Here is a 22,509-nt window from a genome sequence, read left to right as displayed (position 1 = left end):
GCGGCGGGCTCAGAGTGTGCGCCGGCTGACTGTGCTCGGGCGTTCCTCCTAGCGGCGGGCTGAGACTGTGCGCCGGCTGACTGTGCTCGGGAGCTCCTCCTAGCGGCGGGCTGAGACTGTGTGCCGGCTGACTGTGCTCGGGCGCCCCTCCTAGCGGCGGGCTGAGAGTGTGAGCCGGCTGACTGTGCTCGGGAGCCCCTCCTAGCGGCGGGCTGAGAGTATGGGGCTGGCCGACTGATGGGGGCGGGACCAAGCTGGGCTCGGCGCGGGGCAGTGTGGGCGCGCGAAAGCAGGCAGCTCGTGGCTGGAGCGGGGCAGTGGTGATGGCGGCGGTGGCCTTGTGTAACGGCGACTCCAAGGTTGGTGTCTGCCGGGCGGGGAGCGGGGCTCGGCGGCGAACGGCAGCACCCAGAGCGGGGGAGGTGTGGTGGGCAATAACGCTGTGCTGCGCCGGGGGGTTGGGGGGGGCTGGGAGTCGAGGCTGCGGCCTGGGGGGGATCCGGGCGCTCAGTTGCCCGCTTTCTCCAGGATGGTGACCTGGGGGCGGGGGCCCATGTCCAGGCCGCGGGAGGCGAGGGGAAGGGCGGGGGTGGAGGCTGTTTGTTGTCGGCATTGGCAGGTCGGAGAGGCAAGGCTTCATCCCGGGCCTGCTGTCTGGCGGGAGGGAATGGGGAAGACCGATCGATCGAGCCAGCGGCCGGCAGCTGCTGGAGTTGGGCTCCCTCCTCCCCAGCCCGTCTCCAGTGTGTGTTCCTGGAACTCCAGAAAGTGGAGTGGGGCCTCTGGACAGCTCCTCACTCTGTCAAACTGTACCTGGGGTCCAGGAACCTTGCGCCGTTCACACCTGATCTCTGATCGTTAATATCCGAGGTCGCAAAATGGCCATTGCCCCCCTGAAGCAGGAGCGACCTCGAGAAACAGAGTAACTAATGGTTATTAAAATGGGTAAATATTAGACGGGAGTAACATATGGCAGTCACTTTGCAGCATGACACGCTTTTCGGGAGCAAGGTTTGAAACAATGCAGAAAATATACTCTGCACGGCACATGTAACCTGTTTTTTTTAAAAGTTGTCTGTTCTGGTTGAAGTGCCTTATGAGTATAAAATATTGTAATTGCTGTTCAGAATCGGTGTTTTTTTGTGCGGGATGATGCCTTGTCAGTACTTTGATGTACTGTAAATTTCTTACCTTTGGTGAATTATGTTTCTTTCAACCCTGCACATGGTCACTATGATTCAAGAGAAGTTGTGGAGAGAAGCGTCCTAAGGTTAGCAACATAACATTGAGCTGAGGAAATCAGAAAAAAAATAGGTTTTTCAGTCTATGATGGAAGAGCTCTGGTAGAGGTTCACCATCAGAAAAGATGCACAACAAAGTTATAGATCAAATTAAAGGCAGTTATAGGGTTTATGTCAGTAATTGTTCACATGGTGACTTCTAGTTTCGACAGTGTGAATATGCAGAAACCTAGAAGTTATGGTCACATTACCCTATTGGTTCACAGACTGGGTTAAATTTATTGCAATCTATTTAAAGGCTTGAACCTGTGATAGTCACACTAAAGGCGCTAGAAGAAAAATAACTTGTTCGTTCAGGTGTAAGTAAGTTTTTAATGGTGTGATAAGTCAAAATTAGTATCAAGCAATCTCTGGCACTGAACTTAATTTTACAAATGTAGAATCTCATTCATTGCAAAATTTAATTATTGCTTTTTAATCTGCGTTTTCTGTCCATTATTTGAATCTAATTTATACTTGCTGATTTGGCCTTTGTGTCTGAGAATTCTACAGTCTGGTTGATTGGGTGACAGGAAGCCGCTTCTCAGAGGCCTGTGGAAACTTTTCAAGCAGTTGTCAGTGTACTGAGCAATTCCTTTACCATTGACCATTAAATCCAGAGCATAGCGTCTAGAGCACAGAAACAAGACTATGCATCCATGCCAATATTTCTGCTCAACACAAAGCTCCTTCCATCCCTCTTCATTCCAACCCTACCAGGAAATCTTACTCCTTTATCCCTCGTGCTTCTTTAGCTTCCCTTTAAATGTAAAATAAGAACAGAAAATGCTGGATTATGCAACAGGTTTGGCAGTGTTTTTGGAGAGAGCAGCAGAGCTAATCTTTTGAGTCCACATGACTATTTCCCCTTAAATGTATCTGCTAACTCCCTTAACTACTGCACTGTAGCATGTTCCACATTCACCCTATTTAGATAAAGTTTTTCCTGAATTCCCTTTTGGATTTATTATATTTATGACCCCTGGTCATTTCCACATCGAGCTCCATAATCAGGGCGCTTTTAGGTCTCTCCTCTTTTCAAGAGAAAGACCCTTTTGGTTCAATCTTTCCTGATAGGTATGATTATTTTTATTGATCTTTCTTGCACCTTTTTCACATGCCTCTAGATATTTTATGGTACGGAGACTAGAACTGTACACACACTTGTGAGTGTGGTCTTGTTGGAATTCCTGATTTTAACATAACTTCTTTTGTATTTGACTCATCTCAAAGTGAATCTCAGTGCATGCTACTGTTTGTGTTTTGTGTATTTGTACCACTAGATCCCTTTGTCCTCAGTCCCACACAAAGTCTTATTCAAGCCGTAGACACCTTCCTTATTCTTCCCAAAATAATCATGATCATCTGTATTGAAATTATTTGCCTTATATGCCCACTCTGCCTTAGTGCAAACCATCCCCCCCCCCGCCAAACAACCTAACCTGCACATCTTTGGACTGTGGGTGAAAACCGGAGTGCCTGGAGGAAACCCACTTAGACATGGGGAAAATGTGCAGACTTCGCACAATCACCAGAGGCCCGAATTGAACTTGAATCCCTTGCACTGTGAGGCAGCAGTGTTAACCACTGTGTCACCATGCTGCCCTGTATGGAATGGAACTTGGATTGGCACTTCTGGAAAATAAACTTGCAGGGTTAAGTGGCTAGAGTGAGGGTGTGTGACTGACTAGATTGCTCATCAGAGACTCAGCATGGTTAGGCGAAATGGCCAACTCCTGTGCCCTAATTGTTCTGTGCATTCTGAAATATGAGACTGTTCTATTGGGGACCATTTCGAAAATCCTAATATGTTGCATTTGCTAAATGCAAAAAGAGTTGACCCGTGTCAACTCTTTTCGTTACTCTTTAAATAGTTCAATAAGGTTAGTCAAGAAAGTCTTCCATTTTGAAATTTCTTATTACATATTTGACGTTTATATCTTTGTGTAAGGGTTCCATTATCTTTTCCGTCACCTTTTCTTTCATTTACTGGACTTGTGCTTTGTCCCTTTTTAAGTTGAGGAATAGTATTACCAGTTCACCCATTCTCTGACACTATTCCCTCATTTAATTGTGCTTCTGCCACCTCTTTTGTAACTCACTTCAGTATGCGAGGATGCAATCTATCTGAACTAGTGGTCTTATCCTCTTGTTTGATTAGCTTATGAAATATTTTCCTAATTTCTAACCTGAATATCTTTTATTTTCCATCTGTTCTAATATGCCTACCTGTGAGAAATTTCTGTCATTTCACTGTTAGTATTTGGGCGTTTGTTTTATGCATACCTTAGTGTCTCTAACCCTATGCCAATTTGTCATTTACATACCTGTAGAACACTGGTCAATTCGTCTGTGTAGTTTCTTTTAGCTTTCTAAATTATTTTTTAACTTTCTTCCCAAGCTCTTTGAATTTCCATTTATTATTCTTCTTTATACCCCTTTCTTTGGTTTTGTTTTTCAAGCGCCTCTATTCAAGTGTGATGTTGCGTTATTTGCTGATTACCTCTGCCATTGAAGATGAGTGAGGTAATATTTTGCCTGTTTGGTGGCCTGTTTGTCTGCAAACAATACATCTCAAAAACTACTATGTTCATTTCATTAAACTTGGTACATAGGGAATGAGGAACTAATTAGTTTTTGGTGAAGTTCGGAATCACGGTTCTGGAATATTTTAAAGGATCCATTAACATTGGGAGATAAGGCAAATAGGCAACAATAATGTTGGATCCCCATAGAGACTGAGAACTTTTGAAAGGAAATTCAAATTTCCAGTTAATAGCTGACAGATTTCATGTTTTAAGATGCTTGCTGCAACAAACAGACCCAAAACACTATTGACTAAACACTAAAATACTATACTTTAAACCGCTGAATAAAATTTTTAATGTAATTGGAAAAGAAGTATTGTACACATTACATTGCCCTTTAAGTAGACATTCAGTTCTACCAGAATCAGTCCAAGATGATTCCTGTCTCCTGAGGATTTATTTCTGATCTTTTTCCTTTCCCAGTCTTTTAACTCCAGAACTGCCTTTCATGGCATGAAGTTTCCTGGAATCATCTCCCTCTAGCTAAAGCTAGGCAAATTTTCCAACCTCATTTTCACTCCCCACGAATTTGGGCTCCCCAATCCGAGTACGTGCTTCCACCTGCATTTCTACACAGTGAACCGTAGACTATCTACCTGTTCTACCCTGGATCCAGGCAGACTATCTTTATCCAAGTAGATACGCTGATAGCTGTCCTTGAGATCTCAACTCTTCTTGATCTTGGAAGTAAATAGTTTATAATTTTTACAGCCCAACATTGTCAATGCTTCTACTTGGAGTGTCTCAGTTTACCCACTGTTAGCACACAGGCTGCTGCTGTTGTCTCCAAGTATAAATACTTTGCACCTTTTTCCTGGTAAAAACAATCTGGATCTCTTCAATCTCTGACAATCCAACCATCAAGGCTTGCTTTCAGGCAGATTTGAGAACAGAACACGTGACCTCTGGCTAAGATCAAGTGTAGTACGGACATGCAGTGCTTGGTTGAAGTCATTAGGTTACATTTCAGCTTCATTTGAAGCAATTTTTTAAAGCAGCACCTTAGTCTTTTTGTAAGATGCAGATGAGATCAAGCCTTGGAGGAGGAGGTATGCCTACTCCAGTCAGCTTGGATCATGTAGATCAAGCCCAAGACAGGAGGCGAGACCTCTGTCTTAGCTTGGATCAGGAATGTCTCAACTTGTTGAGACTCTGAATTGGACTTGATTGGATTGAATTGGAATAAAAACAAAAAAAAAAGAGTCCCAAAACATCATCCCTCATAATTGTAACATGATGTTTTTGCCTGTTTGTAAACAGTATATTTCAGAAAGTAACAGATTTCAACTAAACCTGGTTACATGGTCCAACCTAAAGGTGGAGAAGAGACTGACCTAGAACAGTGCTATTATTCTATGTTCTGAAGTAAGAAATAATGTATATTCAAATGGTAATGCATTAATTTGCATTACTACAGTTTTCAGGATGTTGCAAAATTTCAATGATAAATTACTTTTTCTCTGGCAGTGTGATCAAAATCTTGTCAGTAAAAGCAGAAGGCAATTTACACGTCTACTTGGTTGAAAGAGGAAGTCTCTGTTCTTCAAATATTGCTTTGGGGTATTTTCTGTCAAACAAAATGACCAAAACAGGCGGATAGGGTCCCAGTTCAATGTTTTAACTGATTAATGACATTTCTGAAACAGTAACACAGCACTGAAATGTCCTCCTAGATAAATATACTCGAGTTTAAAGGCAGTTTGAACCCCCAATCTAGGAGAATTGTGTGATGCTATCAAATGAACCAATTAGTGCAGGGTAGGACCTTGGTGGGATTGTTGTTGGTGCAGGCTTGATGAGCCAAGTGGCCTCCCTCTCCACTGTAGGGATTCTACGATAAGGTAATGAGCAAAAATGACAATGGATCAATATTCAAAGCCAAATGAAATTTGCATTGATAATGTGCTGTCAGTGGCTGGATTTTACTACTGCTACTGGCCCCAGGCAAAATGAAGGCAAAGAAGACGTGATCTGGGAGAAGATGGCTATTGAAAATATGACGGAGTAAGTATATATACTGCCAACAATTTTTTTTGAGATGTGTTTGGAGCTGACACTATCTCCAAAATAGTTGCACCAGAAATTACTTTTGAATTGAAAGTGTTTACTGCAGGCATTTGAATTATATTTCTCTAGAAACCTAAATAAATTTCTTGTCCTGACTTTTCTAAATGGGCGTCATCAGTCAGTAGCTAATATTAGTTTGAGATGTTATCTTTGGTGTTCCAACGTATAAGAAGAACTGGTTTTGGGTTTATATTTTAATGATAGGTGCCTTGAAGCAGCCTAGATCATTTCAGCTCCAATCATTTGCCTTATTGTTAATAAAAATGATTTTGATGCTTTGATCACTTTTGACATCTAGTCTCTTTTTTATAAAGTTTCTAGAAACTTTGTTTACCTAAACTTTTAAGATTATAGCATATGTTTAATTTTTAGTGTTTACTTAGGAAAATCGGTTTTTAATGTCCATTCCTTATTGCCCTTGAACAGGTGCTGGTAAGCCACTTGAACTGCTGCAGCCCCACAGCGTTGTTATGGGAGGGAGTTTGATTTAACAATTTGACCAGTTTGACTTTAAAATTGCACAGCATTGAACTGTTGTGTACTTTCAATTGTGCAATTGTGGTCCACCAAGGTTTAATACATTATGTCTTTCAGCAACGTAGCGATTTCTCAGAAGTTTTGTAAATCAGTTGTAAAAATATTCTGTCATCAGTTCTCTTCCACTCCTCCTCATTCTTGAATAGGAGACTGCTGGACGAGACATCAAGGATGTCAGATGTCAATATGAAGGGGCCCTTGTGATTCTTGATGCAGGAGCACAGTATGGAAAAGTGATTGATCGGCGTGTCAGAGAACTTTTTGTACAGTCAGAAATCCTGCCATTGGAGACGCCTGCTTTTGCAATCAAGGAGAATGGTTTTCGGTAGGAATCAATTTTTGGTGCATCTTAAATGGATGAGTCTGGATGTTGGTATTTATTCACTTTGAAATATATATATATTATAATTTTTTATTTTTTTTACAATATGATTGTAATCATAAAGCACTTTTTAGGTGGGTAAAACTTTCTAACATTTCACTCCAGCCCTTTGGATTGTCCAAAGATATGCGGGTTAGGTCAATTGGCCTTGCTAAAATTGTCCCTTAGTTTCCTGAGATGTGTAGGTTAGTGGGATATGGGGGTAGGGCCTGGGTGGGATTGTGATCGGTGCAGACTTGATGGGCCCAATGGCCTCTTTCTGCACTTAGGGTTTCTATGTTCCTAATAGGGAAGCATTAAAATTGTCATTCATCCATTCTTGGTTGCAAGACCCCTTGGAAGAATAGCAGTCCTACTGAAATTACCTCCATGGTGGGGTATGTTTATTGTTTGGGTTGCCTATTCCAAATTCCTTTTAAGTTACAAATACAGAATTTCATGCGAATGTGTTGTTCATGTATTTAATAGTCTTAGATAATGATGAAAAATACCAGCAAGGTTCGAAAAAGTGAATGGAACATAAATAGGAGTAAGTGTATATCTGGTATGTGAATGCTAAATGACTTTTAACAATGAGATAAGACATAGAAGAGGTAGTTTTGCGCCTTCAGAGCTTTAAAAACTTTCCATGTGGTATGTTAATTTTAGCACTTAGATTGTAGCATATTGAAATGTATTTGTGTATCTTTCTTTAAAATTTTTTAAGTTCAAGAACGCACTTGTGATTAAGATAACTGGGAAACATGACTTAAGTCTGGCATTTTCATGGAGTTGAAGCGCAGTGCTCATTAGCCAATTTCACCAATCAAATTGATCGTGCTTTTATAAAAAACAAAGAGAGACTAACTTTGTAACTGCCACAGAAAAGCAGTCAGCATGATTAAGGACCCCACACGCCCTGGACATACTCTCTTCCACCTTCTTCTGTCGAGGAAAAAGATACAAAAGTCTGAGGACATGTACCAACTGACTCAAGAACACCTTTTTCCCTGCTGCCATCAGACTTCTGAATGGACCTACCTTCCATTAAGTTGATCTTTCTGTATACCCTAGCTGTGACTGTAACACTGCATTCTGCACTCTTGCCTTTTCTTCTCTATGAACAGTATACTTTGTCTATATAGCACATAAGAAACAATACTTTTCACTGAATATTAATACATGTGACAATAATAAGTCAAATCAAACAATCAACACTTTCTACAACAGTACATCTTGTTCTATTTTGCACACTCACTGTTCCATTCCTTTTTGTATTAAATTCCAGTTTTTTTAGAATTCCCTCTTTTACTTTCTACTTTTCTTTTTTATTATAAACCACTTAATCTCTTGCATTGTAAGTTTTTCTATCTTTCGTTATAGAATTTGATTACCAGCTTACTGTAATGCAGTTATCACATTCTTACAAATATGCAAGTTCGTTGTTCTTAAATACTATTTCTACTTTACAGAGCTATCATCATATCGGGGGGGCCGAGTTCTGTCTATGCCGAAGATGCTCCATGGTTTGATCCAGCAATATTTACAATTGGCAAACCTGTTCTTGGAATCTGCTATGGAATGCAGGTACTGTGCACAAATTCAGATCATTAATGTAAGTGTATGGTAAAGAATAGGGCTAATTTCACTTAGGGTGATGAATCTTTGGAATTCTCTACTGTGTCTGTGAAGACTCAGCCATTGTGTGTATTCAATAATGTTCTTGATATTAAAGATATCAAGAGATGTGGAAATAGTTGGCAAAATTGCCTGAGGTAGAAGATTAGCAGTGATTTTCTAGAATGGTGGAGTAGATTGGAAGGGCTGAATGGCCTGTTCCTTTTTCCTATGTTCCTAAAGCTTTTGTCTATATCTTTTTATTAGAAGTATTATGGTGGCATAATTTTATTTAAAGCTGTTGTGCTGAATTATGCACTTGTGTTTTTTTTAACTGCTGTAAAATGTGATTTTCATTAGTTGTCTTTGATGTTTGTCTGTTTGATAGTGGATTAGAATTTCAAGTTTTATGTAGAAGAAGATTGAAGCATTACATAGAAACCAATTTGTATTTACATTCACAGATGATGAATAAAGTTTTTGGAGGTACAGTGCACAGAAAGAATGTGAGAGAAGATGGCCTATTTACAATAAATGTGGATAATAACTGTTCACTGTTCAGGTACTGATGACGTATTTTAAATCAAATGTATTTTCATTTTTTTTGTTCTGAAGAAAAGTTAATGAACCTTCCTGACCAAGATACCAAAATGTTTCTTGCACTATTTAGTTTCCATAGTCTCTGCATTTTGTGCTATGCTGATGAAACCTACTTTGTATATAGAAAGCAAGGCTAGAAATGTATTGAAACTGAAAAGCTTTATGCAATTTTTTCTGCATTAAAGCTTAGGTCTCATATTTTTTCTTAAATTCTCCTCTTCCCAGCCCTAAAGAAAAAAATTAGAATTATTTTCCATGGAATCAGCAATTTCATTTTGGCTTTTGTTAAACATTGTTAAAAACGTTACCCTCCTCTTATGCAGTTCTCATGTTTTATTATTGTTTATTTTTCTATATTTCTTAAATTCCCTCTCCATTAGAGGTCTGCAGAAAGATGAGGTTGTTCTGCTCACTCACGGTGACAGTGTGGACAAGGTGGCAGAGGGCTTCAAAGTCGTTGCACAATCTGGAAACATTGCAGCAGGTATATTTAGCAATGAGTACTTGTGAATCCAGGTTTGACTGTGTTTGCGTGCATTTTGAATGTAGTGTGACAGACGCATTGTTTTCAAATGGGAAGTCAACAATTTATCCATGCTGTGATTATGACCAGTATACTATCACAGTGATTTTTCTTGTGTGTCTGGTGATTTTTATATGCCAGTATCCAATTGTTAATGAATTTTCTCAGCTGAGACACTGCATCAGCGTCAAGAGCCACAAAGGAATCCCGATGCGTACAATGCATTCTGGAGTTCTTGTAGTTGCCCTGGTGGACCAGCTCCCTTCTGGCAGGGGATACCTTAAATGATGGGCCTCCACTTATGGTAGAAAATATATGGTAAAACTGGGAATATCTCCTGTGAGGTAGGAGACCTTTCAACTATTTTTTTCAGAATAATATCGTAGAAAGGAAGGCATTATTTTATGCTTCCTCCTCCCTTGGTCCTACTCCACCGTTGAAACTATTTCCTGGTAAACTGATCGTCTAAAATGTGGTGGAGGGAGGAATGAGAAAACTATTTGTTTTGTCAAAGCTTTCTGCTGCCTGATCAAGCTCTGTAGCCCACAGTACTTTCTGTTAGATTATTGGTTTAGTAAGTGTGCGTAAGATTTAAATGAGTGTAACTTTGAAGCAGAAGTAGGCCATTTGGCCCATTAAGTCTGCTCTGCCACTCAATGAGATCATGACTGATCTGAAATGATTAGGGGCAGCATGGTGGCACAGTGGTTAGCACTGCTGCCTTAGCACCAGGGACCCAGATTCAATTCCTGGCTTGGGTCACTCTCTGTGGGGAGTTTGCACGTTCTCCTTGTGTCCGCGTGGGTTTCGTCTGGGCGCTCTGGTTTCCTCCCACAGTTCAAAGATGTGTGGGTTAGGTGGATTGGTCATGCTAAGTTGCTTCCTAGTGTCAGGCGGACTAGCTAGGGTAAATGGATGGAGTTATGGGGATAGGACCTGGGTGGGATTGTGCTTGGCGCATACTTGATGGGCCGAATGGCCTCCTTCTGCACTGTAGGATTCTATGATAATCCTCAACTCCACTTTCCTGCCTTATCCCCATAAACCTCGATTCCTTTACTGTTTAATAATCTAGTTGAGCCCTGAACGTACCTAATGATCCAGCCTCCTCAGCCCTTCATGGTAATGAATTCCACAGATTCACTACCTTCAGAGAAGAAATTCCTTCTCACCTTTGTCTTAAATGGGCGAACCTATAATTCCCGGACATTATTTTTCATCTTGTAATTGCTTTAAGAGGATTTTGCATTGCAGATTGAGGTAAAATCATAATTTATAGCTCTATCTATCTATCCCTTCCAAAGTGGAATGTATATTGTGTTTGTGGGCAGTGAAGTGTAATTGCCTATAATAAAGCAGTCGAATTAATAGTAGAAACAGTCACTGCTTTCTCTGAGGGCAGGTGCTGTACAATGATGTTCTACACAAGAAGGAAAAATGAGAGGGAATTTGGTGCTCTGCCAAACATATCTAATGGTTGGCAGACCAGGGTTGGCAAAGCTCTTTGTATGACTACAGTGAGATTTCCATATGATATCCCAGGGCTGGCCTTCAGGTGTTCCACTCTGGAACTGGCAATAAAGAATTTTGTGTGAGTAACTGGTCAAGTGATTCCCCACAAAGTCACTACTGAGATAGCTTAAAAGTGTGGAAGCTGGCTGGTGTAAGCTTGTTTCTATCAATGAATAATACAACTTTATTTCTGTGGTTGATGTTTATTGTAAAGCTTCTACTTATAAGGGACGTATTTCGAAATGCTTAGTTGATGAAATTAAAACAAGTGAGAATGTGGAGTATTGCCTATTTTAGAAATGTTTCATACTTGATCTTGTACAAAAGAGTATTTTAAAATGTGTGTGTTAATTTTCTGTTTGAACTGTATACAGCAATAGCAAATGAATCCAAGAAGCTCTATGGTGTTCAGTTCCACCCGGAAGTAGATTTGACAGAGCATGGCAAAGACATTTTGAAGAATTTCTTGTTTGATATAGCTGGTTGTAGCGGAACATTCACAGTCCAGAGCAGAGAAGTAGAATGTATCAGAGAGATACAAAAGAAAGTAGGACATTCCAAAGTTTTGGTAAGCTTTACTGATATTTTACAATTTGTACAATAATGAAAAACATGTTTTACATTCCATTGCACACATTTGCTTTAATAAACATAACCAGATTTCACTGTGGAAATTCTGTCTGTTGTCACTTAATCCATAGGTATTACTAAGTGGTGGAGTAGATTCTACAGTGTGCACAGCCTTGTTAAATAAGGCTTTGAACCAAGACCAAGTAATTGCTGTTCACATTGACAATGGTTTCATGCGGAAAAAGGAGAGTCAGACTGTTGAGGAGGCCTTGAAGAAACTTGGTATTAAAGTTAAAGGTAAAAATGCAAAAGGAATTCTAGCTGGTTTTAATCAGTGATACTATAAAACCAATGTGGGAATATTCCTGTCGGGAGTATTTACAGATCTATATACAGCACGTGGATGATGAAGCATATGATTTAAATTTAGAAAAGACATTGAAGCCACACTGCACAGTATGAACTCATGGCATGTTAGGTAAAGGAAATCATCATTGAGGTAGGACATGGGATGCTGGGGCTGTTTTTATTGGAGCGGTGAAAGCTAAGAGGAGATATAACTATTTAAAATTATGAAAGGTTTTGGTAAATTGAATAGAAGAAGATTCATTAGAGAAGTAAAAGCCCAGGGGATTCAAGAGCAATTGGCAAGTTGGGTACAAAATTGGTTCCATGGCTGGAAACAAAGGTATTGATCAATCGGTATGTCTGACCATTTTGAGTGGTGTTTTGCGAAACTCTGCTTGGTACCTTACGGATGGACCATGGTATATATCATGGCTTTAGATGTAAATGTATCAAGTGTGATTGATAAGTTTGCAGATAGTGGAAAAGATGACCGTGTGGTTAATAGCACGGAAAACAGTTGTAGCAGGAAGATTCCAGTAGACAGGTCAGGAAGGCAGGAAAGTGGCGCATAGAATTCACTCGAGAGAATTGATAAGTAATGCATTTTAGAAAGGCATGCAAAGTTTGCAAGGCAAGGGTAGACAATAAATGGTTGTTCTGAGAAGTGTAAACAGTGGGTCCATGGAGTGGATGTCCATAGATCATTTGAAGTAGTGGGACTGATAATCTGGGTGGTCAAAGAGGATATAAGACAGCATTTTTTTGGCTGGTATATGGCCTTTTTTTGTGCTGTTTCTGTGACCAATATCCCAAGCTCAAAGTTGAGAATCCAACCGTACGTTGGCATTGCGGATATGAGGGAGAAATAAAATTGGTAGCACTATGCAGCTGAAATGTTTCTTACTTAGTTGATTTACGTGTAATCAATTGACGTGTAGGAAGCTTATCTACAACTTGCAGAAAGTTGTAGCATTCCCCAGTATTGCTGCTCTTTACATAATGGGCATGGCTTGTTTTTTTTTGCCAAATTGAAAATGATTCCAATGCTTTGTCTGTAATGTGCTACTTTTGTATAGTGCTCACCCTGGTATCCTGAATTGTTATTTGGTTGACTTGCTGTTAATAAAGTTCTTGCCAATACAAGAAGCATAAGACTGATACAAACCTATTTAGAGCAGATTGTTCTGTCTATATGCATAACTACATACCCTACAGTTTTAACCATTGTGGTATTCATCTTCAAGTTGTATTTGAAGACTAGAATTTAATTCTTTACTTTTGTAAATTATGACAGCAAATTCCTTTTAATATTTTCAGTGGTTAATGCTGCACATGCATTTTACAATGGTACAACAACTCTACCAATTTCAGAAGAAGACAGGACTCCTCGAAAAAGAATAAGTAAGACCCTAAATATGACAACAAATCCAGAAGAGAAAAGAAAAATAATAGGGGATACATTTGTGAAGGTATTTTTTTAAGTTAACTTTGTGGCATTACCCATAATAATTTTATCTTGTGGTACAGTACTCAAAATGTTTTACTTGAGCATCTTTCTTGAGCTGTGAAAAATGAAAGGCCCAAATTTTTCTCTTGATTCTCCTTATTCTAGATTGCAAATGAGGTAATTGGGGAAATGAATTTAAAGCCTGAGGAAGTGTATCTTGCTCAAGGTACATTGAGGCCAGATTTAATTGAAAGTGCTTCAAGAGAGGCAAGTGGGAAAGCAGATGTCATCAAAACTCATCATAACGACACTGAACTGATCAGAAAATTGAGAGAAGAGGTCAGTGATGAATTTTATTAGTTTTGTTTAGTAAGATAATCACTGCAACTTTATTTAGTATGATCCATATATGATTGGAGACATTTGACCAAAGTTTATATAATTGATATTCTAATATTTTTTCAGCGTTTCTCTAACAAGTTACTTCACAGGTATGAGTATATGCTGTAGCTTCATTTGGTCTTTTAGTAAGCAGTATTCTGTCTGTTAGTAAGAGAAACTGTGAGCAGCCATGCACATGCATTTCCTTGCAGTTTTTCATGAAATTAAAATTTGTTTAATTTCATAATTCTTCAGATAGGAAGTATATTTTGTCGTTAAGGCTAAATACATATATGACTCTATGTTTGGTTCTGCAGGGTAAAGTGATTGAGCCACTAAAAGACTTCCACAAGGATGAAGTGAGGGCATTAGGCAGAGAGCTGGGTCTTCCTGAAGATATTGTTTTGAGGCACCCATTCCCAGGTAAACTGAATAGACAATCTTACCTTTACTGAATTCAAAGTTATTCCATTATTTAGTTACATAATTAATTTCTGGTTTATATTGAATTTTCTTTTAAAGGCCCTGGCCTTGCCATTAGAATAATCTGCGCTGATGAGCCATATATTTGCAAAGACTTTGCAGAAACAAACAACATTCTGAAAATAGTAGCTGATTTCTCTGCAAGTGTAAAAAAGGTAAGTTTATGGTGGATATTTCCTGCTGCTTTTTTACTCACCAGTCTTATTAATGGAAGTTTCATTCATGAATTCAGACAGCGTTTGACGTTTTAGTTTTTTAACAAGAGCACTATAAGTAATAAGAAACAGTATTGCTCAATAAATGATTCTCATCTTTATAAACCATAAAACCTTTGATTACCTCGTGAAGGTGATGATTCACTCTGTCCTAACTTGTAAAAGTAAAAAAATTGCTGCAAATGTGATGATGACAGCAAACACTGTACTTAAATCTTTGTGCCAACCCTGCCAAGATCCCCCTGTGACAGATTTGCACCATAATTTGCCGTAAAATGGATTGGGATGTGCCACAGTGAGCACAGCAGCTAACTGAGGAGTTAATATCCTATGCACAGACGTGCTTAAAGCAGAATGAACCATGACACTTAATGCTCTGATAAAAGTGATTTATATGATGAAGGTTTCCCTTTTATATATTTTAAAAATTGATTAGTGTAAATGGAATTAGGGGTTTATACTTTAACTATTTTGCATTGTTTATATTTGAAACAGTGTGAAAGAACATCAGTCTGCAAAGATTGCTTAATGATGTTGCACATCCTGACATATGGTTAATTTCATCTCTGATAGTCGTGTCAGTAATTAGCTTGTTGTTTTAGTTTAAACAAAGCTTCAAGATTAAAGCAAGGCTGGTTTGATAGACAAAAACTGAAGCTGTTATTTCCTTGAATGCTAAAGATATCAGTGCAGACTCATGACCATAAAATAATAAGATTGTTCCAAATTATAACTCTCCAATTTTTTAAACTATACAATTTTATTTGGTGGGAACCTCACCTAAACGGTATCAAAACCTGCTGAGTACCTGAATACTGATTCTAAGTCTTTCAGTGCCATTTTGCAATTGTTTAAATGGTGGTACCAATTATAGTGTTGTTAATTCAGTGACTTCAAACTCTCAGTTGACTTAATGAGGGAGCAAAAGGCTGGGGTTGGAAGCTTGGTGATTTTTATTTTTAAGCGAGGGTCTCTGTGGCACAGTACAAGAGTCCCCAGAAATTATTAAATGGTGTTCATATGCTGTAATCATAATTTCATAGCGTGAGAAACAGATTACAGTTGCACAATAATTGTGATGTAAGTTGAGGCCCAAAATCGGCAACCCAAAGAAAAACATGATGTATACTATTTGCAATTATGACATAAATTGTCAAATCAACAATATAAAATTCTGATGATCTTAAAGAAATGTCTTTATGGTCTTGTTGAGTCAAAGGACTCCATTTCAAAAGCTGTCATTATTAATGCTGATATGGATGGTAATATCACATAAACATTTAGAAGTCTCAGCCCATTACAGTTTTGCTAAATTTGATGCACTTTGCGAGGAGTAATGTTAACAGATGATATACAATAATTGGTACAAGTTCATAAAAATGTGGATGACCAAAGGACTTTGGTTCAAGGTGCACAATTCCTTGAATGTGGCAGCACAAATTGATAAGGTGTTTAAAAAGGCATGTGGGTACCTTGAGTATATATAAACAGAGATATAATGTTTGAATGGCTAGTTCTCAGTTGGAGTATTGTGGACAGTTCTGGGCAACGTACTTCAAGGAAGATGTTAAAAGCCTTGGAAAGGATGCAGATGAGTTTATAAGGACATATCGAGGGATGAAGAACTTCATTTATGAAGGATAGAGAAAGTTAGGCTGTTAACCTGATCTGTTGCTAGGAGAAATAAGAAATCAATTGGAGGTTTTCAAGATAAATTTTGGTAGATAGAGGAAAAATTGTTCTCTCTGGTGAGTGGATCACTAATTCAAGGCCATGGGGTAAAAATAGTTGGTGAAAAATTTATAAGGGAGGTGATAAAGAAATATTTTCACTGAGAGTGGTCAGGTTCTGAAATATTCTACCTGAAAAGATGAAACTGGTTCCACAAAAGTAACTTTAGTAGGAAGTTGTTCAGGCTGACAATCTTTCACGATTACGGACAAAAAAACAGATGCAGACCAAGTTTGATTGTTTCTGAATGGACACCTGTGCTATAGAATTCTATAATTCAAAGAAGTACATTTTCTTTTACTAGTCCTGATATAAGATTACTTAAGTGCTCTTACAATGTGTTAATGGTATATTGAAGCATTAAAGCATGTTTTCAACAAAATTGTTTACAGAAAAATATGACTCTAAAAGTCTTGACACTCATGGTATTATGTTTTTGTACAGCCACACACTTTACTACAGAGGGTCAGGTCCTGTACTAGTGATGAGGAACAAGAAAAATTGATGCAAATTACAAGCCTGCATTCACTCACAGCTTTTCTGATGCCAATTAAAACTGTTGGAGTACAGGTCAGTAATACACTAGAAGTAATGGGAAATCATTCCAGAAAGTGTTAAACTTGTTTTTAAATGATGTTTGGATAAAATTAAATTGTCAAAATAAGACCATTTTGTCTAGAAGTGGAAAGTCATGTATGTAAATTATTCAATCTAATGCACTTTGCATTTTACTGTACATTATTTTTAAAATATGTCAAAGTATTGGAAAACCACAATTTCTTTCCACAATTAATATACCCCCACTTGTTGCTGTTACTCTGCCTGTAATTCTATTTATGTGTGAGGATATATTTTATTGAATTTGACAATATCACCCATTTAATTTTGCCATGATCAATTAGAGATCAATATCCACTTGTCTAGATTTTGGTCATCATTAATTTCTATATTTTCAGGAAAAATGAACCATTGTACTTTTTATGCTCAAGATATATTTAATTGTAGGATAGTGTATATTCCCCAATAAAATCAAAAATGTATTTTAGGAATAAAATTTGCTTTACTTTTCTGAAAATTTTATCTTTTGTCTTGAAGGGTGACTGTAGGTCGTATAGTTATGTCTGTGGCTTAACTAGTAAGGATCCACCACACTGGGATTCCCTCATATTCCTAGCCAGACTTATTCCACGAATGTGTCATAATATTAACAGGTTTGTTTGTTTCTATTTTTAATATCTAAGAGTAAATACGAAGAGGATTTTACATGATACTATTTTGGTGATGTATGACATTAACAGACTTTTTACTGTGGCAAACTATTGCAAATTTGTTCTGTATTAATAGAAATGTTTGTGTTTCAGAGTTGTGTATATTTTTGGACCGCAAATCCGAGAACCCATAACAGACGTAACACCGACTTTTCTAACAACAGGAGTGCTTAGCACACTCCGGCAGGCTGACTTTGAGGCACACAACATTCTTAGAGAATCTGGTAGGAGTACAGTTAAGCTTTCTTGAGAAATTCATAAATTGGTTAAAATCTTGCTAGGTGTTTCTACTCGATCTGATAAATTAGAGTTCTGATTTTCTGAAATGTCGTGTTGCAATAAAAACATTCTTCCCCACTCCCTTTCATTTCATGTGTTGGTGAGATGTTCAAGAAATAGCTGCTTCCAGACCTATGGCACTACCTGTGCTTGATTTGTGGCAGACAATTGAGATTGGCATGGGATAGTTCTCTTGGAAACTTTTATTAATAGCCTGAAGTGAAGAAACTGTCTTTAACTCAGACTTGTTCGAAGTGAGCTTTCCTATTAGAAACACAGTTCCATCCTCCGCTGCAGCACATTAGTTTATTTACCTACTGTGCCACAGAATTGCCTTTTTTTTCTATTCGGATATTCTTAGATTGTTGCAGATAACAATATTTTCAAAATTATTTGGGATTCTGTTTCCAAGCCGAAGGTAAAAATTCCCACAATCCATGATTATTTGACTGAAGCATAGCTACAGTTCCAGCTCTGCATTAACATTCTTAACTAAATGGTGGTGTGTGTTTCCTTCTAGATTGCGCTGGGAAAATTAGTCAGATGCCAGTTATTTTAATACCATTGCATTTTGACCGTGACCCACTCCAGAAGCAGCCATCTTGCCAGAGATCAGTGGTCATTCGAACCTTCATTACAAGTGATTTCATGACTGGCATCCCAGCAACTCCTGGCAGTCACATTCCTGAGGAGGTGAGATTTGAATTTTGTACTACTTAGAAAATGTGGCAGTTTTTCCCCAACAATTTTGGGGATATTTCCTAGCATTGATGCAGAAATGTATTATTGAATGTAAATAATTTCTGTGATTGGCTTGGTATTGTAACTATTGTGGATTGCAAGTATATGCAACGAGTGTATTTTACTTTCTAGTTTTATCTTGCCTTAAGTTTCAGACTACTGGGGTAAAACTCTGCATTTGTTCCCTGCTAAAATGACCATTCTTCAAGTGTGACTCTGGACAGTGTGTATCAGAAGACTATTCATTCATGCAGGACATCACAACCGAGCATGATTGTCTTTGTTCCCAATACCCACAGCCATGATGTTTCCAATGGTTAAGTGCCATCGGAATACTGATTCACTAGTTGCCTTTCCCTCACCCATTCTACTGTAGTTAAACACTTCAGCTGATGTCCTGACAAATAATTTTAAATGCACATTAAAATAGTAAATATTAATTTATTCTTGTCACGTCCAGGTTGTTTTAAAAATGGTGAGAGAAATCAAGAAGATACCTGGAATTTCCCGTGTTATGTATGACTTGACCTCAAAGCCACCTGGAACCACGGAATGGGAGTGAATGCAACAATTTTTTTTCTGTGGAAACATTCCCAATATTAACAGTACAGTGGAAGTGTGACTGAAGCTGCTACTTGCACCTTTTCTTGTCATTCTCCTCTCTTTCCCTCAGCCCTGGAAGCCTAGTGTGTAATTCAGTATTTGGTAAGGACGTATTTAATGGGCTAAGGATATGTACGGGTTAATGGATTCAGCATCAGATTGTCCTGGTAAAATTGTAAAGCTTTTGCCAATGTATTTTGATGTCCTTTAGAGTTCAGTTTGTCTGGTGTATTGTAGGACACAGTTCATTTACAGTACATTTACTAAGCCATTGCCAGTATCTCATTGTAAAGCTCAATTATTGATGTGACCAATTTTTTTAACCGATCTGTTACAAACATTTTGCCAAATGGGTGGGTTGTATTGAACTGTATTGACAAGTTTCGATGTATTCAAGTTTCTTGATACTTTGTAATTGCGTTGTTCTAAGTGAACAAATTTACCAGCAGTTTGGCTCTGTTTATCACAATAATCTTGGAAACTATTGTATGAAATGGTTAGCAGGAACGCAACTGTGGTTTCATGGCCTATAGACCTTTCATCAAAGGATTTTATTTTTGCCAAAAATCCTGATCATATACATGGTTTTGGATGGATATTAACAGGCAACTGTAAACTGTACATATTTCCTAATTTGTGTGTGAACCAAAATTTTATTTCAAGGATAAGAGGACTAGGGGTTTCCAAAGGCAGCATTTTTAATGTATCATTTGATAATTTTGTATATCTATTTTATTAACTGACTACCATAATTTCATTGTGAAATATTTTCACTTTGGTACTTAACGAGATATCAGTTTATCAACACAATATGTATGGTTATTGTTATTTGTTGCCTTAATTTGATAACCTCTATATCCCACGTGTTCAGAAAATGTAAATTATAATTGTAAACTTTGTCAAATTAATAAATTGATAAGACAGACCACAAGTTCTGAAAATTCCATGCAGAAGTAACTTTGTCAATGGTACAACATTCTGGCTTTCTGTTTTGAGCTTACTGCAGAAGCATTCATGAAAATCTAGTCTGGCGATTTCATTTTTAATCTTTTTTTAATAATCTCATTTAATTAGTCATCAGTTTTTGCAGGGATAAATAACTCAGTTCAGCTACTTTAATGTTTGTATGATCCAAATTGTATTCGCACATACAGAAATTAACATCTTCATTAACATGCATTGAAATTTTAAATACAAAATACAGTAAAGTTTATGAATGAAGGAAACAAAAATTCCAGTGACGATGCAGACTCTAGATAGATTGGATGACCAGATTGCTTCAAGCACTTGAGCAGGTTGATAAAGGGCAGCTCGAACCAAAGACTTAATTTTCATTTGAAAGGTATTTTCTTGCTATCTTCAGTTTGTAGCTACATGAAGGAGCTGTATACTATTAATTAAATGTCAGTACCTGATGCCTGAACAATCAGTTTACTACATTGTGGGACTGCCACTTTAGAATTGGGGTTCCAGCCAGATGCAGCAGTTTAATACATTTTTATTTGGAAAATCATGATTGCTGAAAAAGTTGTTATTCAGCCAAAAAGGCCTTTGATGAAATTTTTGGTAGGTAGTTTTCCTTTATATAAAGATAAATAAATGCCTAAATCGCATATGTTAGTACTGCATATATACATTTGTTTTCTGGTAAAATTAAGCCCCTTGTTTGCATTATATACATATATATATGTGTCACAAAGTGAGAGAATTTTCTTTTCAAGCTGCATGTTACAAAAGTTGAGATGACCTGAAATATATGAACCTTGCCGTTTTAAAACTACTGACCGATGACTTAATTCTGTAAACTCTATTTAAATTATGAAATGGAGCAAACTGCCTCCTTTTCAAGAACCATGGTAGGCATAAAACAAGAAAATGAGTATTTTTGAAATGCTCGTGAAAAATGTATCAATTTAATTTCCTTTTCACACTTTTGCTGGTAATAAGTCTTGGTAAACATGCAAATCACTGAAGTGACTTAAGTTAGAATATAAATATATATACATAGGTACTGCTGTAAATTATTTTTTTAGCAATTCAATTTATTGCATGCATAGTTCCTATCTACAGATTCTGTTTATTGTTGAGCCTCAATAAAGCATAGCATTAAATCACTTATGACTTTTCATTTAAAAACTGCAGGTATTTAAGGTATATTGAAATGCAAGATCTGTGATTTCTGCTCTTAACTGCTAGCATCATCAGGGAATTATTGTTGCCCAAAATCAATCTTGTAAACTTTTCCATTGATACAGAAACAAATCTTAATATCAAAATAAAATTACAAGTTTAGGGAAATCTCTGCTAATTTCACTTTTAATCTTATCCGCTACTTTTTCCATCCCTTGCATTTAAATAAGTTTCTTGTCCCAATTTCTTTCAGTTCCTTACACATGCAAATAATGGCATCTTGGCACCTATTTGGTTGTTCTTTGAATTAAATTTGAACAAATGAAGGTATGAATCCCGCCAAGTGAAAATTGGCACAGCTATCAATGAAACAATTACGAAATGGGATCCAGTTAAGTCAGTCAAAATACCAACTTCCTGAGAATAAGATAGTAAGTAAGGCTTATAATTTGAGAGACATGTTAAAATGAATACTTCATGAATCTGTCTCTTTCTGTTTGAATTTCTCCCTTTCAAGTGCCTAGGCCTCTATAACAAAGATTTTTCTCATCTATCCTGGTCAGTTATCAGCTGCCTTGAATGAGTGAAGAGGTTTCGTCAGACAATGTAATTCACCTCACAGGCAGCAGTGTCATTGCAGTGTAACAGAAAGTAGGTTAAGGGATCAAATGAACACATTTTGAAATGAGGGGGAGGGCATAACTCAGAACTTAATGATTGGTCATTCACAAAGCATTCTATGGGCTTGAATTTCTGCCGTGATTCTCCTGGTTGCCAGAAAATTGTATAAATATAAATTCATCCCCATTGTATGTTGTGCAGAACTGATGTATTGCCTTAAGCTTCAACTCCAGGATTTTTGTTTTCAGCTCCAGGAATGCCTGTGCTTCATTCTGAACTTTATAGCTATCATTTGAGATTTAACATGAAACCAATCCAAGTCAGCTGTGATTCAATTCTGCTTTCCACTTCTACTGTTGTTGCTAACACTTCAAGATTGCCCTGGAATGACCAGGATTTAAATATCTCAAGGCATCATTTTGACCATCCGAGGAGAAAATGTCTTCCCCTTGCAGACCAACAATTTTGAATTGTTTGATACATTTTCTGTGTAATCCAACTTGTAGTCTCTTAGAGGGCTGTGAAATCTTGTAATTTTACTACTGACAATTGTTTGGGGAGCTGAGTAGTTGATGCTGCTTGTTGGTGATTTGGTTACAGAGAGCAT

At 37.7% G+C, this 22,509-nt stretch overlaps 1 protein-coding gene across 1 annotated transcript; it reads left to right on the top strand.

Annotated features, from left to right (window-relative positions):
* Window positions 1–271: 271 nt before the first annotated feature.
* gmps (guanosine monophosphate synthase) lies at window positions 272–21,265 on the top strand. The gene is made up of 16 exons (XM_080185595.1): window positions 272–359; window positions 6,619–6,797; window positions 8,306–8,420; window positions 8,915–9,012; window positions 9,431–9,534; window positions 11,460–11,653; window positions 11,787–11,952; window positions 13,321–13,472; window positions 13,616–13,789; window positions 14,149–14,254; window positions 14,354–14,469; window positions 16,705–16,830; window positions 17,356–17,471; window positions 17,622–17,752; window positions 18,328–18,500; window positions 19,009–21,265. Exons 1-16 carry the CDS (start codon window positions 324–326, stop codon window positions 19,108–19,110), a joined length of 2,088 nt encoding a protein of 695 aa, XP_080041721.1. The 5' UTR covers window positions 272–323; the 3' UTR covers window positions 19,111–21,265.
* Window positions 21,266–22,509: the final 1,244 nt, after the last annotated feature.

Source organism: Carcharhinus amblyrhynchos, chromosome 3 (assembly GCF_965287045.1).
Source record: "Carcharhinus amblyrhynchos chromosome 3, sCarAmb.v2.hapA, whole genome shotgun sequence".
In the NCBI taxonomy this organism is placed as follows: domain Eukaryota; kingdom Metazoa; phylum Chordata; class Chondrichthyes; order Carcharhiniformes; family Carcharhinidae; genus Carcharhinus; species Carcharhinus amblyrhynchos.
The sequence above is the reverse complement of the archived record's forward strand: the minus strand, read 5'-3'. Positions and strand labels throughout refer to the sequence as shown.